The 17,068-nt window shown below is 34.8% G+C and overlaps 1 protein-coding gene across 2 annotated transcripts in view; it reads right to left on the reverse strand.

Moving 5' to 3' along the window:
- LOC149811732 (splicing factor U2af large subunit B-like) overlaps positions 1 to 7,057 on the reverse strand; it is a 53,292-nt gene extending 46,235 nt beyond the window's left edge. The window contains exons 1-3 of one of the 2 annotated variants that reach the window (XM_089992597.1): positions 6,885 to 7,057; positions 6,335 to 6,510; positions 5,654 to 5,785 (exon numbers count right to left, since the gene is read on the reverse strand). In XM_089992597.1, the coding sequence (XP_089848723.1) occupies positions 5,654 to 5,785; positions 6,335 to 6,510; positions 6,885 to 6,893 (317 nt within the window). In that variant the 5' untranslated portion in view covers positions 6,894 to 7,057. The remainder of the gene's footprint in view (positions 1 to 5,653; positions 5,786 to 6,334; positions 6,511 to 6,884) is intronic. The other variant, XM_089992598.1, reaches the window with a different exon arrangement.
- Between the last annotated feature and the right edge of the window lie 10,011 nt (positions 7,058 to 17,068).

Below are 17,068 nucleotides of genomic sequence, written 5' to 3' on the forward strand. Positions count from 1 at the left end.
GGTGGCAGTTAAGGCAGCTTCTGCCCAAAAGTCTTTAGGGACTTGATTTGCTATTAATAAAGTTCTAGTGGTTTCTATAATATGGCGATGTTTTCGTTCTGCCAGTCCATTTTGTTGAGGTGTATAAGGACAAGATCTTTGATGTGTGATGCCATGCAATTTAAGATAATTTTGAAAATCTGTGGATAAAAACTCTCCCCCTGAATCTGTGCGAAAAATAGTAATATCATTTTGAAATTTGTTTTTAACCATATTATGAAAAGTTTGAAAGTATGAAAATACTTCAGACTTATGTTTGAGAAAGTACATCCACGTATGTCGGGAGAAATCATCGACAAAAATAACATAGTAAACAAATCCTCCTTTAGAAATTACTGGTGCAGGACCCCAAACATCCGAGTGTATTAATTCAAGTGGTCTTGAAGAGAAAAAGGTTCTGTTCTGAAATGGTAATCTTTTCATTTTGCCGAGAATACAATCTTTACAATCAAATGATTCAGAGTTACAAAATTTCCCTAGATTTGGAAAATGTTGGATTTTGGCTATATGTGGGTGACCAAGTCTCTTATGCCACAGTTCCAACTCTATTTTTTGAATATTATAACAAAAAGCTTTCTTCGGCATTTCCAAAAAATCCATGTAATAGAGTCCTCCTTCTCTATGGCCTTCCCCAATCAGCTTGCCTGACTGGCGATCCTGTACCCAACAACCATGAGAAGAAAAAGAAATATTACACCCATAATCAGAAATTTGAGATACAGATAAAAGATTTAAATTTAATTTGGGAACATGTCTAATTTCTGGAATAAAAAAATTTTTTGTTTTATAAATTTTTTCAAAATCTCCTATTCCTTCTATTTCAAGAGAAGTCCCATCAGCAGTAAAGACCTTTGACACACTTGTTTTATTTTTAACACATTTGGATAGACTTTGATTATTTGGGGTCATATGAAAAGATGCACCAGAGTCAAGAAGCCAAGAAATTTTACCTAAATCAGAAAAAGATGAGGTTGTTGCGCCGGTTGAAGCTTCAGATGAGGAAGAGGCACCTTTGATGAGAGGCTGAATGATCTCCATTAGTTGGGCCAGGGAAACTGGTGCATCCTGATCTTTAGGCTCCGATCCAGCAATTGCAGCTCTTTTTTCTCTCAGCTCCTTAAGTTTGGGACATTGTGGCCTGTAGTGTCCCGGTTCATGACAGTGATGACAAATAACTTTCTTCTTATCATAGTCACCATTTTGTCGGTTAAAGTGAGGAGGCCTATATGATCGAACATGATTCCCTGGTCTAGACACGGCTAAAACGGAATCATCTTCAATTTTTAAAGAACCTTTCCGGAGACCATTTTCTTCCATTGTTAACTCTTCAATAGTTTCAACAATAGAAGGAATTTTTCCCCGGTGAAGTAGGGCCGATTTAGTGGTTTCAAATTCCGGCCTTAATCCAGTGATAAACTGGTAAAAATGTTCAACATCGAGTTGTTTCTGACGAAGCTCGATGTCTTCGGCACAATGCCACTTTGGTTCTAAAAGGGAAAGTTCTTCCCAAAGTTCGGACAACCCATTGTAATATTCACGAATAGTTTTGTCTCCTTGTGTCATCATTTGAACTTTTTCTTGGAGGTTGCACACGTGTGCAATATCTTTAAGGGAATACATATTCTTAAGGTATTCCCATGCCTTATCGGCATGATCAAATTTGGCAAGACTTGAGCATTTTTTAATGTCAACGCTATTGATAAGCCATGACATTATCTTCGCATGAGATATTCTCCATTCTTTCCATTTCTTCTCGTATGAGGCAATAGCCTTGATTTTCTCTTCTTCCGATAGAGGGACGTCTTTATCTCCCTCCTTTTTAGTAAGAGATAGCTTAGGTTCCGAATCGGAACCATCCACAATCCCCCATAAGCCTTTTCCCCATATATGGTGCTTCATGATTGAAGCCCATGTTACATAGTTCGTATCGCTTAGTTTCATAGGCATGATGGTGACTTTATCATTGTCATCCATCGATTACAAGGAGAGAAAGAATAGGGATAGAAGAGAAACAAGAAAGAAAATGAGAAAGAAAGAAGAAAAAAAAACAATACAACAAGATGTGAAATCTTCTCCAATGAAGTGATAAAACACTTCTCTTCAAGTGGCGAACACTTTTGTAAACGGGCACGGAAACCGAGGCAGCTTTTCCTCAAGATTTAGTACTTCCGCGGCTTTGATACCATGAAATGAAATGGGGATCTTCGAAACACGAGCTTTGATTAACAAGAGCAAGTGTCAAGAATGACACTAAAGCATAACCCTTAAAAAGGGTATAACTGGAAACAAAATAAAAATAAAAATGTATTCTTTATTGATATGAAAAACCAATTGCTTAAGAAGCATTGGAGTAAAATACAAGAGGGGCTGCACCCCTTTATATACACAGCTGAAAGAGGACTCAATAGAGCTGTTGGGCACAGTCCAACAGCTCTATTAAGAGCTGTTGGACTGTGTCAGTCCAACAGCTCTATTGCTAGTCAAGTCTGGACAGGACTTGACTAGCAACAGTCATTCTAGTTCAAACTGAACTAGATGACATAAAGACAAAAAATAAAAATAAAGAAAAAAAAATACAGAAAAGAAAGAAATTAAAAATGTATTTATATATATATAATAATATAATATTATTATATATACATATATGTACAGTTTTACATTTTAACAGTCACTACCCATCCCCCTTTCTTCTTCTACCACCACCACCACCACAATCTTATTCTCCTTTCTACCATCACTGCCTACTACCCACCACTTACCTTTTCTTCCACTATCATTCACCTCTTTTCCTTTCTCCCTCTCATTCTCCTTTTCCAAAACTTGAACTTGACAAAGAGAGAGGGAGCTTACTATGGGATTCGACACACAAAAGAGAAGGAATGCACATCTTGAATTTGACAAAGAGAGAGGGAGCTTGATAGGGGCTTCAACACACAAACGAGCATGCACGCACACTTAGGAACATAAAAACAAGTGTGTGCCCACACACACACACAGAGAGAGAGAGAGAGAGAGAGAGAGAGTTTGAAAATTGGGAGTGCATATAAATTTTAACAATGTAGCCCAAAGTTGGTTAATTAGCAAACTTGGTGTCACCAAACAAATGTTTATTCTTGACTAACTGATAAAATGTTTAATGCATTCCTGATCATTTGAGTTGGGTGTGTTCTCTATCATTGTCTAATATAGGTGCTCTTCTAAAATTTCCCCACTTTCCTTGAAACTTGGTTTAGTTGTATACAATGACATCATATATATCATTATGAAATTAAGGAACTATTACATATAACATATTCTTAAGTTTAACTCTTATTAAGCTACAAGATTAAAACATTTGGTTAATAACATTGTCTATTACTTTATATTTACAATGTGCTATTACACAAAAAAATTGATTATTTGATTTTTTCACAAGTTTCCAACTAGGTTACTATTTCTTAACAGTTCATATCAGAATTGGATTACTTGAGCACAAATATTATGGAAACATATTCTACAATTTTGTATTCTTGAGTACTGAGATAGTAGGTACATTATAATCATTAACTGTTGCTTGTTGCTTAATATGTTAAATTTTAATTATATAAGTATGTTAGTGTCTATACACAATTTTTACATTTATCTTTTACTATTTTTTAAAATTAAAGATATGTATGAAAGGTGTTTCTCTCAAGTACATTAGTATAATTAAAGATATGTATGAAGGAGTAGTAACCAATGTCCGCACTTGTGGAGGGGTGACAACCAATTTTCCTATAACGGTTGGGTTACATCAAGGATCTGCTTTAAGCCCTTTCCTATTTGCTATAGTGATGGATGAGCTTACGAGATCAATTCAAGAAAATGTGTTGTGGTGTATGTTATTTGCTGATGATATTGTTTTGATTGATGAGTCTAGAGCTGGGGTTAATGCTAAGTTAGAATTATGGAGACAGACATTGGAAGCAAGAGGTTTTAAGTTGAGTAAGAGTAAGACAGAATATATGGAATGTTGGTTTAGTAAGCAATGAAGTAGTGATGGGAGTGTAGTGAAGCTTGGTGAGCAAGAAATACTGGTGGATGATTGTTTCAAATATTTGGGATCTATCATTCAAAAGTATGGAGAAATTGATGGAGATATAAATCATAGGATAAAGGTTGGGTGGATGAAATGGAAAAGTGCAACTGGAGTGTTGTGCGATCGTAGAATGCCATTGCGGTTGAAGGGAAAGTTTTATAGGACGACTATTAGGCCCGCTTTACTATATGGTACGGAATGTTGGGCTACCAAGAGACATCATATTCAAAAAATGAGTGTAGCTGAGATGCGTATGCTTAGATGGATGTGTGGAAATACAATAAAAGATAAGATTCGAAACAAGGAGATACGTAAGAAGGTAGGCGTTGCACCCATTAAAAATAAGATGAGAGAGAATCGTTTACGATGGTTTGGACATATTCGGCGAAGGCCTAATGATGCTCCAGTTAGAAGGATGGAGAAATGGGAAAATATATTAGTTAAAAGAGGTCGAGGTAGGCCTAAGAAGACTTGGATGGAGATGATAGGAAAGGATATGAATGCTTTGAACCTCACCGAGGACATGGCCTTGGATAGAAATGATTGGAGGAGAAGGATTCATGTGGAAGACCCAGAATGATTTTCTTTTTTGGTTCATATCGCCGACCCCAATTGTTTGGGATGAAGGCGTAGTTGTTGTTGTTGTTGTTGTTGTAGTTGTTGTTGTTGTTGTTGTTGTTGTTGTTGTTGTATCTTTTACTATTTTTTCACCTAGGCAGGTTACAGGGATGACCTGTCCAGATCTCTAATCAAGGTTTAACAGTAGATTCACAAGCCATTAGGTTTAAGACTATGGAGAATAGCTTCTTAATGTTGGTTCACCAGGTTTAAATGCTGCATCTTAATCCAGACGTACCCATATTTTCCCCACAGACATTAGAACTTTCCAACCCCAGAACTGAATGCAATTGCTTCACAGAACAAGCCAACCGCTAGATTGTGATTTCCAAAAGAAGGGGTTTGTTTTACCTGTTCAATTTTGTCCCAAAAAGGAAAAAAAACTCCACCAAATTAAACTAAAGGACAATGACCATAATTTTTCCTTTTCTAATCTAAACGACATTGTCTAAATTATTGGTGAGCAGTCATCTCAGTCACATATAATTATGTTTGACAGTGTAATGGATCCCAACCAACTGTGCTCTGACCTATCAAACTCAAATAAATATGATAGTGTATATAACAATTAGATACAGGGTTGTAAAGGATAAAATTCCAATATAATCTATCCTTGTCCTCCAAGAAGTATCAAAAACACAAGCAGAAGACAGAGAATACTGAAATAACTGTGGTTCACTTCTCCATCATTAACCTCGTTGACTATTTCACCAAGTATGAGTTCCTTGACTATGTAAGGATGAACTATCTTGATGACAAACTCCACGACAACAAGAAATCATTGCATGGAAAATAAAATAATTCAAACTTGCTTCATACCTGATACCAAATGACTATCAATAGAAGACTAAATATCAAAATGTACTTGAGCTTATCCAAGAAAAATATCAAACATGTCTTTTACAATACAAAACTAAAACAATACATATCAGCATGAACCTTTTTGAACGTGACCGAGATCGTGATCGAGATCTGGATCTGGATCTAGATTTGTGCCTAGATCTTTCCCTTGAGTGAGAGTGTGATCTATGTCTGTGCCGCCTTTCCGCATCATGGTCATAGTCCCGATGTCTGTAAACAATGTGTGGTTTAGACATATCATTAGACATGACAAATCGGTCCCATTTGAAACAAAATCCATTACCCATCAAATGACCTCCGAACTTTAAGAAAGCCAATCAGATAACCAGTTATCACATAAAATATGTAATAACCCTGGTGTGTTTGAGTGCACCCGCTTATCTAAAAATTGGGATAAGTTGGAAAACTACATTTTTAGAGCAAGATTCAGTGACCCAGATTTTCCATATATATGGATAAGTGCATGCATCTGAAAACCCCATGCAAAGAACAACAAACATAAAATGAACTCATAATGAACAATCTAGAATTTCATAACCCATCAAATGATCTATCAATGTGGAAAAGAGAATGAAAGGCAGCGAAAAAATGTGAAAATCAAAACCACTGAGCCAAATGAAGCAGAACCACGAAAGTCCAAGATCGAGAAATGCAAGATGGAGAACTAAAACTGCATATCAATCCACCACAAATAACAGAATCAGCATAGGGACCGAATTTATTTCTCCCATAAGAAACAGCCTGCTTAAAATTGCTAACCTGTCGTAATCGAGGCTTCGGTGACGATCGTAACTGTCATCGCCATCACGCCCTCTGTCCTCCCTTGATCTCCTACTCTCCCTCTCCCGATCCCTATGGTGGCGGTCTCTATCTTTCTCCCTCTCCCTCTCTCTACTCTTCTCCCTGTCACGCTCTCTATCACGTTCCGAATCACGCTGCCATAATTGCCAATCCATAAGCCTTCAGCTTCATACCAACGGAAGCCAAAAAAAAGGCAACAGAAAATAACCCGAAATTGCAACGACTCAATACGCAAAACGAAAGGGATGGATCAAACAAGACAGATAACCAAAAACCACAATTCAACATTTTATGAAATACAGTCGGAAGCAGGCGCCAACCAGAAAACAAGGAAAACTAGAAGGGACAAACTTTCGATTGCATTGTCCAAAACATTACAAACTCGCAAAAAAAAGTTAAGATTCCTGATTAAAGGAGACGAACGATGGAAAGGCAGGACTGCTCGTGAGGGAACCGCAACGAGGAACAGCAAGCCTAGAGAGAGAGATAGAGAGAAAGTTGGGGTTACCCTTGACATGGTGCAATTCCACTCTTAGAAGGATCCAAACGTCTACAGCTCTCTCTCTCTCTCTCTCTCTCTCTCTCTCTCTCTGTGAAACCCTAGAGACGATTGCCTAATCGCCACGGTCTCTCTCTCTCTCTCTCTCTCTCTCTCAGAGCAAACCTTTCCCTGAAAAAATAGGGCCCAATTTTTCTTATGGTGCCTTTTAGTGATGGAAATGGATCGGGTTTGGTCTGATGCATAATCCGAATATGGCACTTTATTTTCCGATGTGAACCATCAAATAGCTTCTGGAATTTTGGATGTGTAATTCGATCATATTCGGGTTAAGTTAATCGGATTTACTATTTGGATCGAGTCTGGATCAGTGTTTATGTATATGATACTTGGACTCATATTAAATCCGATTTGTTATTCTTTTACTTGTAAAATGTTTTCTTTTGTTTCTTACCTTGACTTGTTGGATACAACAAAAGTGCAAAATAGGAAGAGGCTGTTAGGAATGGGGATTAGGATTAGATCCTAATGAATTATGTTAAGCCCTTAATAAGATTAAAACCCCTTTTTATCTCTCTGATTTCATTTCTTGTTTTATGCTTTAGTTCGTTCCTTTTTTTCCTCTGCCTCAATATCTGTAATAACTCATGAAACTGGAGGTGTTGACTAAGTCCTAACCATTGACCTCATGAATTAGCCTTTGGTCTCAACATCATGATCTTCAGCCTGATCCACTAAAGTAGCTAGGAAGAACTTGTGCAGAATCAAGGTAAGAAGTATAACTTAGTGTTGAAACCTGTGAATAATTATCTTATAGAGTGTATTCCAAGAGGATTTTGGGATTTTGAGGTAACCAAATTTATTAATGCACTCACCAAAACATTAGTTGATGTTTAAAAAAAAAAACTACAAAAAGTAGGAAAAGGCATAACAATAAAAAATTTTGCACCCAGACAATCCCTCTGGTTCAACCCTTGTTAGTGGGTAAAAAAAACTTAGTGAGATTTGGCAAACTACATCAAGCATTCATATTCAACCATCAATCACTCATATTGAAGTGAAGCAATCTTTGACCTAAAACATAGAGTCTCAACCTTAAAATATGATGACTCTAGAGCACAAATATTGAAATTTGAGACAAATCACCATTCCCAAAAAACAATAATAATAATAATAATAATAAACACATAAATCTCATCATATATGGTTTGGTTGTAGAGAGAGAACGGTTAAAACCAAGGTCAAGAGAGAGACCTGATCTTGGAGAGGTGCAGGTCCTCAAACCCCTTGGCACAAGAAGCAAATCTCGCAAAAGCACACTCAGGTTCGTGTATGTTATTGGTTTCGAAGGCCCAAAGATGAAATGTTGAAAGAAAGTGAGGGAAAAGAGGCACAGAAAAGGAAAGGAGAGCAGGAGAAGACGTAGGCTCTCCCCCTTTCTTTTTAAATTGAAAGGGAAAGGCATCATGAGCTTCCCTATATATATATCAGGAAGGGATTTTGGTCCGGATTTGAAAGGACCTGATCCAAAGCTTTTTGAGGAACCTAAGGTCGTATGTTGGGGTCTGATATAAGTATTAGGGGTCAGAGAGGTCAGTTGGGGTCGTTAGAGAGGTTGTTGAGGTCAATGGGCGAAACTACACATTCTATTAAATCATCCAAGTGCAATTTTAGTATTTTAGGTCCCAAACATGGGTAGGGTCTTAGCTAAGGCTAAGATCAATTACATGAGTTGTGTAGCAGGTTTAGACTATTTCTAAAGAGTTTTACATCCTTAGGTGTGTTCATAATATGTACAAGAGATTAAAAAAGGCAAAATAATTTGCAGGACGAGATGACGGTTGCAGTCTTGGCCTAAATTGTTTTAGGAAATGTTAGAGACTAGTCCTAAGGTATGATAGAAATTTAAGGAATGGTATGAATACCTGAGACATGTTCGTAATAAAGGTTGATCAATAGAACCATGGCTAACTAGCCTGCTACATTGATTTTCAAGGTAAGGGTATAAGAAAGACTTGGGTTCTTAGAATAGATGAAGGACTAACATAGGGAGGTTAGGCTTTATGTGGATTACAAAGAGGAGAGAGATAAACATAAGAAAGGAGAGAGAGGTGTCTAGAGAGATAGATAAAGGTTTAGAAAATCAATTTAATCTTATTTAATAATTAAAAGAGGTTATCCAAACTTCTCTATATAGCATAAGAGCCTGGAGTAGAGTCTCAACCCTACAATAAAAATAAACTAATTCATAAGCTATAAAAAAATTCTACTATGAAATATGAATTAGACTAGAGGGAGGATTCTAGAGTCCTACCTCTATCATGATTCCAACTCTAATTAAAAGTCATAATTAATTAAGAAATAAAACCTAATTAACTTGAGAAGCATCTAGAGAAGGGAGGACGTCCCACTGTATTTCTCCAATTAGATCCTTTCTTATGTGGGCCCCATTAGGTGGCTTTCCTTAATTTTAAAGTGGACATGTGTCAGACTCTCCTTCTTTCTTATATGAACATATTTTTATTGACTTTTATATACTATATTCAGTCATATAAGCTTCTGCATTAATATAATAGACCCCACACATAAGCTAGAATTTTCCCATATGGGCATGAGGTGGCATCTGAGATTTGGAGCATGGATCCTAGGGTGTCTCTTGAAAATCGGGTCATAACACCTTCAAATATGCGAATTTTATATAAAAAAATTTGCGTATACATACGAGTTTCCTTCAAAATAAGCAAATTTTCTTCTTATATGTGAAATTTTGCAAAAGGATAAAAAATTTGGATGTATACAAAACATATCTCATGTATACAAAATATATGAATTTTTCCTAATTTTGTGAATTTTCAACTACGTATGTGAATTTTCTATGCAAATTTGCATGCATATATGTAAATTTTCTTCTATATATGCAAATTTTCTAGTTATGTGTAGAATTTCATCAAATATGTGACATTTTTGCTTTAAATTTTATTGTTACAAAATAGATCAACCTGTTTAAATTTAACAATACATACAAACAAAACTTTTAAATTTTACAACTAAAATTCATCCACAAACATAACAAAACAACTACAAATTTTGTCAACCTTATATGCAAAATTACAACAAAGCTTTTAAATACAATCATTAATGAACTTTACATCCAAATGGCATCTAGGTTTTTGTTTATTTTATCAAAATTGTATCTACTATTTTATTGTCAAAATAGTATATACATATCGACCAATTATCCTATCTATTATATTAATGTGAAAGGTATGCTTAATGCTTACGTTTACATACATAAAATTTAAACTACACAATGACCTTAAACTCGATTTATGTTGCAAATATTGATTGCTGACAATTGAGATAATTATCATTGGGTTATTTGGCAAGTGAATATGAATGCAAATGAGTTTAGGTTGTACAATTTCATGGGATTTACAGATCTTGTTTTTCAAAATATTTAAAATATTGTATAATAACATTACTTATTCAATAAAGTGCTTATTTTTCTCAAGTACTCGTTAGGTTAAATGTTGTATTGTAGGTTCATTTTTTTGTAGGGTTATTTGATTACAACATTTACACTGACTGGATGGCCACTGTTGTGTAAGATATTCACAAGAAAACGAACTCATAATTACTTTGCACGTACATGTTAACTCCATTTGTACATGTATATATTCTTGATTTGGTATATGATTGTTACGGGTATAATTGTAGAAGATTTGTCCTAATATACATGCAATACTTAAGCTTAGACGAAGAATTAAATTTTATAGAGTTATGTTGTAAGTCATGTTTTGTTATTTTTTTATGTGTATGCTATTGTTAGCTATTTATTAGTAACCTTTTTCGGAATGATATATCTATTTATAGGAAGCACATGATGAAATTGTATAAATGTGAGAGTAAGAAGACCTATTTGCAATGGGCCAAAGAGATGACTGAGGGGGAGGAAGAGAAGGCATCAGGCGATAAGGTGTCGGATGGCGATGAGAAGTTAGTTGAGCTCTAGAGAGCATTTGTTGTGAATTTCAATGTGTATCAATTTGTTTTTATTATATGGTAGAAAATAACATAAACATTACTTTTAAGACTCACATAAAAATACAAGGTACAATAAATGGTCTTTGAGAATTTGCGTCCTGCTTGAATTTGCTCCATGTATTACTTTTGAAGTCTCTTTATGAATCTTTCTAGGTGTTGTATCATCAAAATAAAATGATGTATTCATGTTATATTTAAATGAGTCTGCATACAAACATAACAAACAATCAATCAAACAACATGTGATATACTTATTTTAATGATCAACAATGTTTCTTATATGAACATAAACATTTTATTATATTTTGGTTGTTTCATACATTCTTCATTCTTGTCACCCTGTCTTTATCGTAAATTGAAATTAAATATCAATATGTACATGTAAGTACCATTGATTGTATATAGATATAACTCAGGACGCTAATAATTATACCTCAGCTACCTCAATTACGTCCTTACTTGAAGGTATGGATAGGGGTGGCATTAGGGCTAGCGACCTGATATTGTAGGCCTTTTTTGTATCATGTTTATACACAATACCTTTCACGAGATACCTAAGCTATACATAATAGACATAAGACATTTGAGTAGTTCATTAAAAAGCAATATATAAATTACAAAGAAGCAATTCATTAAAAACTTTTAGCTAAATACTTTCTCAAATCATAGAATACTCATACATTCTTTTATGAGTGTTTTCACCTGTTGTGGCCAACCCGACCACATACACTACATTTATATGACACCACATCCTTGTGTTTTATTATCCGTCTCTTAACCTTAGGTCACCCTAGTTTACGTCTCACTTTTGGTGAATACATAAGAATAAAGATCGAAGAAGTGATGTATGGAATGTTATCTATCATAAAAAAGAATGAATATATACTGTATAGAACTTTATATGATTCAACTATGAAGAACTTGTTGCAAAAATCTTTTGGTAGCTTGCCCTGGTACAAAATGCACGAGATCACATGAATCTTGCTAACTCATTACTCTTTATAAGTGCATGTATGATTTTTAAGATCAACATTGTAGCTGTGAGATTAGTCGCAGGCTTCATACAGATGTTGGAGGCAATGAAGTACTTGCATATGTAATAATTGTTAATTTTTCTCAAATTCGTGTAGCATCTCTTTTACCTTAGATACAATAACACTTGACATTTCCTACTAGCTAATATTTATTTTCTCATAAAATTTTATCAACATGAGACAAAGACTTTCAATAAGAGGCATTAGAAGCTTATCACATATGAGGAGAATCCACGAATTGAAGCTCTCTGCTATAGTAGAGGTCAAATACCTATACCTCATTGCTGAAAAGTGATTTTAACCCAATATTTCTCGACCACTTTCTCAATCACATTGCTCCTGGATCTTTTTTATAAAATAATTATATCATTGTCTCATGACTACTTGGGTTGCACTCCACTAGAGTGCATTGAGTAGTGAACCAAATTTCTTAGAAAAGTTTTTTGTCAGGTGCTTCATGCAAAATCCAACATGACATTTAGGTCATGTGTGGGGGACAACGTATTGAATTCCTAAGTGTTTATCAGAGACAACTGCCAACTCTACTTTATCTTTGTATTTATTATCATCAAAGTGTGAGAATTTTGCTTTCAAATGCCTCAAAAACCATGCCTATGACTCTTTTGACTCCTTATCTACCACTATAAATGTTATAGGAAACATCTCACTTCTAAGATTAATATCATGGGCTAACAACAATGTATACATGTATATTCCTTTTAGGAATGTGCCATCTACCATAAGAACTAAAGGACATCCTTTCAAAATCTCATTGATGCATGGACAAAGATATGTAAACAAGTATTGAAATCGATCCTTTCGATCGGTCTTGATAATGACTAGTGATCCTTAGTTAGTTGTTATCAAATAATCATAATAGGTGGAAAGCATCCTAAGGACTCTTCGAATTAACTATATATCGCCTTCCTGATAAAAGCTTATTCATGCCATACTTGTTTGTAATTAACCTCAACACCTTTCTCGTGACTTATGCCATTCATGATTTCTCCTATAGTTATTTTTGGGTTATCATACAAGCGTTTGTAAATAATGCATAAAATTCACTTGAAAAACACTTTTTTCACTATGCGGTTGTTTACTGCTCCACCACATGTATGCTCTCTTTTATACCTTTTCACTAGAAATAATAGTGCTCCATACATCTTTGTGCAGTAGAACTTTCATGGGCAATCAACCATAATATGCAGGCTCTTTCTCGTGTATACAACAATGACTCTGTTACTGCAACTCTTAACGAATTTTGTTTTATATTTATTTCTGATCACATGATCTCTAAAAAACTCAAAACAGTGCTCAAGATCATTAAACCTTTTACTGCAAGCAATTTCTCTATCGTTTAAGTATGTTGTTAGCCACTGAAATAATTTACAATCATTGAGTTTTCGTTATGCAACTCATCATACAACTCAAATGCCTCTACTTTAATGATATTTAACTGCTTTTATTGAATAAGAAACCATTAAATGAGAACCATGAGTTTGACTTCCCAAATACCATTTGTGCATCGTTCTCATTTGACATTATTTGTCCCATATCATCATTGTTTTGGTCATCTCTTATCATTTATACTAACATGATATAATCATCATCATCACTATCATCTGATTCTCTATTGTGGTTGTCATTGCTATCACCTCAAATGGACTAATTGACTGCATAAACTAAATCAAATCTTGTCATATATATATCGCTCCATTTGCTTCTATGAATACAACATTCTTGCACTTTCCACTTTCAAGATTAACAATAAAAATAACACCTCCAACTCCAACATAAATTAGAAAGTCCAACAGCCTTTACCTATATTTGTCATCTGCATTACAAGGATGAGTGTCATCTAATTAACTTATTACGATAAAGATCCAACATAGGTTTTCCCACATGGTTTCACATCATCTATAGTGAACATCTCATTGTTAGCCGTTTAGGACAATGGGATGTTCTCCAAAGAACTGAGCTCAATACATAAATATGCCAGATATAGATGTACATTATCCACAAAATTTTCATCATTTCATTCATCAATTGCTTCTTGTATATTGCTTTTAATTGCTACTTATACATAATTTCTTGCTTCTTGTGTAACTTTGCAACCAACAACTTCTTGTTTAACTTCGCAAACAATGGCTTCTTGATTACCTTTACTAGCACTTATAGCTTTACTAGAAACTAAGTAAACATCATCACTATATAACATTGATTATGTATCATCATCATCCAATACTTTATCCATATATGTTGGTCATCTAATTTTGGATCACACTTATACTAGAGAATCATTGACTCTTTTACATATTTAGTTTTATAAGACATCAATGCTATAAATTTTTTATAGCTACTATTTTTAGATACCAATATAGTATCCAAATAGGTTGATCGATGCTACAATAAAATACCCTACACTTTCAGAAGTCAACATAACTGCCTAAGTCAACTACACAACGTATGATTTAATTAACAACAACCACTCAGAAAACCAATAATTCACAACAACCCCCCATAATCTCTATTCAATACTTATGCATAATCAACCCCAATTACATCCAACTAATTAAATATCTATGCGTAATCAACCCCATCCCCAATACATCAAGACAAAACTATCGAATATTAAGTATATAACAAGGAAACAAACATAGGCAATTTTTTTAAGGGGTTGCCAAGACCTTGCAACAAGTAACAAAGAAAGTGATTTACCAAGTTAGGGAGCAGGTGATGCACACTCTCAGACACTCAAAACACCCAGTGGAAACTAGATAGAAGCACCTGCGACACTGGGACCCCCTCCACATTAACAACCAAATAAATTTGATGTCAAATATTAAATAAAATATAAGGTTATATAAATAAAACATCCACAACAGGAAAACATACATAATACATTCACAACAACAACTAAACAAAAACACTACAAGGCTATTAACTGCTCATATCTATAGAGAAAGAAAAAAGTTCAAAAACAATGATAATTGTCAGAATGAAGCAAAAAAACTAACCGGAGAAGTCGATGAACATCAGAATAGAGCAGAAAAACTTTCATAAGAGTTGTTGTAAAGGTATAGGAAAAGAGTTAGGGTTATAGAGGGAAAAGGGTTACCATTCTTTCCATATACAAACAAAAAAAAAGAAAAGTTGAACACAAACACCTATATATACATGTAAATTCACACGCAAAAATGGAATCTCGCATTCCTTAAAGTTGACAACATACGAAAGTCCGCAAATTTTGCAAACTTTTCATGAATTGTGCATCAAAAGTAGACTTTCACAACCACCAACACGAAACTCTTGGCAAAATTCACAAGGGATTTTCGCAAGCAGTGTTGCAAAATTCATAATTTTGTATGGGGGGTTGTGAAATGAGCGAGGAGGAATTTCGCATGGGGGTTGCAAGGCAGAGTAGATGCACACATTTATTGTCTACTTTGTTGGAATATAAAGTAGCTATTTTCATATAGTGTATTATGTATAATTTATGATTTCTGCAAAAATATCATGAAAATTTTATTTTTAGCGAGATCTGAAGAGCGTTGTGACATAACACACAAAAATTGGGAGATTCTCTCATGTTAAGGGTAAAAAGGTCCTACAAAAGTTGAGAACCTACAAAATTGAACATCAGACGGATTTTGAAATTTGTAGGCCATTTGAAAAAACACATCAAATTTGTCATATAGTACAATCATTTATCGCACACACACATAAGGGTGTCAACGGGTCAGGTTTGGTTCAGACCTAGGTGGAACGAGACCTGACCCTAATTTTCAGGTATGGTATCGGGTCCGAACCTAGGTATAATCGGACTCAGCATAAGAGAAACCATACTCGGACCCGATAAGAACTACATGTACTAGATCCGGGCCATACCCAGTAAAATAATGGTTTTTATCATTTTATATTGAAAAATTATGGGTCTTAATTGAAACTCGGGTCGGGCCTGGGTCTGGTATAAAATTTCACAAACTATACCTGGCTCCATGTATTAATCGAACATTCAGGTTCGAACCCGAGTCTTAGTCGGGTCTTCTTATTTATCACCATACCCAAACCCTATAGGGTTTGGTACGGGTTGGGTCCAGGTAAACACGACCTGTTGACACTCCTACACACACACACACACACACACACACACACACACACACACACACATATATATATATAGTTTTGTTTCAGAGGAACCATCCTTGTCATCTTCCTTATCTCTAGATTGCTTTACTTACGCAAATGCTGATTGGGTTCTCATGTATTTTTAAGTTACTAATTTCTTAGAGGTACAGTAAGCAACAAAAGGTCTACTGAAGCATGGCCATCACCACCACACAAATTATATGGCTACAAAGACTTGATCCCACCATGAGTATTCAGACAGCTAACCATCTAAACTCTTCTTTGATGACAAAAAAGTCCTACCTACATTGCACACAATCACACACTTCAATGCTCTAAGCATATTAAAATAGACTATCATAGGTTTGAGAAGAGTATCTGAAAAACTATATTTCCTTGCTCCATGTATCATCTGAATATTGGCTAGCCAATTTCTTCACTAACACTTTGTCCTCACCTCGGTTTCACTTTCTATTCAACAAACTTTCAATTTTACAACCGTAAGTTTGAAGGTGAATGTTAAGTTATTTAATATGCTTTATGTACATAAATAGGTTAGATTAGATTTGAATAGGCTAGAACTTTTTGTTTTCTTTTGTACATTTTTTTAAACTTATTTGTTGTATTTTATATTTTATAAGTTTTTTGTAAGGCCAATTAGTAATTTGGCTAGCAGTTAAGTTGAGCTAGCCATTAGATAATCCTAACAGTTAGTAATTTTGAAGTATATAAATAAGAGGCAAAGCCCCTCTTGTAAGCATGCATTTTGTGTGGCATTAACAAAAATATATAATTTTCAATCTTATGTGTGAACACTTTTTGGTACATACCATTTCAATCTTATGTGTGAGCACTTTTTGGTACATAATGGACCTCCTCTCTACCCTTTCAGAGTTTCTGCTATCTGCTTCAATCTTGCCCTTCTCTTTATTGGAAAAGAAGAGGAAAGGACGGTTACACAGCGAGAAGAAGAAGATTCAAGAAAAG

Source organism: Nuphar pumila, chromosome 17, assembly GCF_984573655.1.
Source record: "Nuphar pumila chromosome 17, dmNupPumi1.hap1.1, whole genome shotgun sequence".
Lineage (NCBI taxonomy): Eukaryota > Viridiplantae > Streptophyta > Magnoliopsida > Nymphaeales > Nymphaeaceae > Nuphar > Nuphar pumila.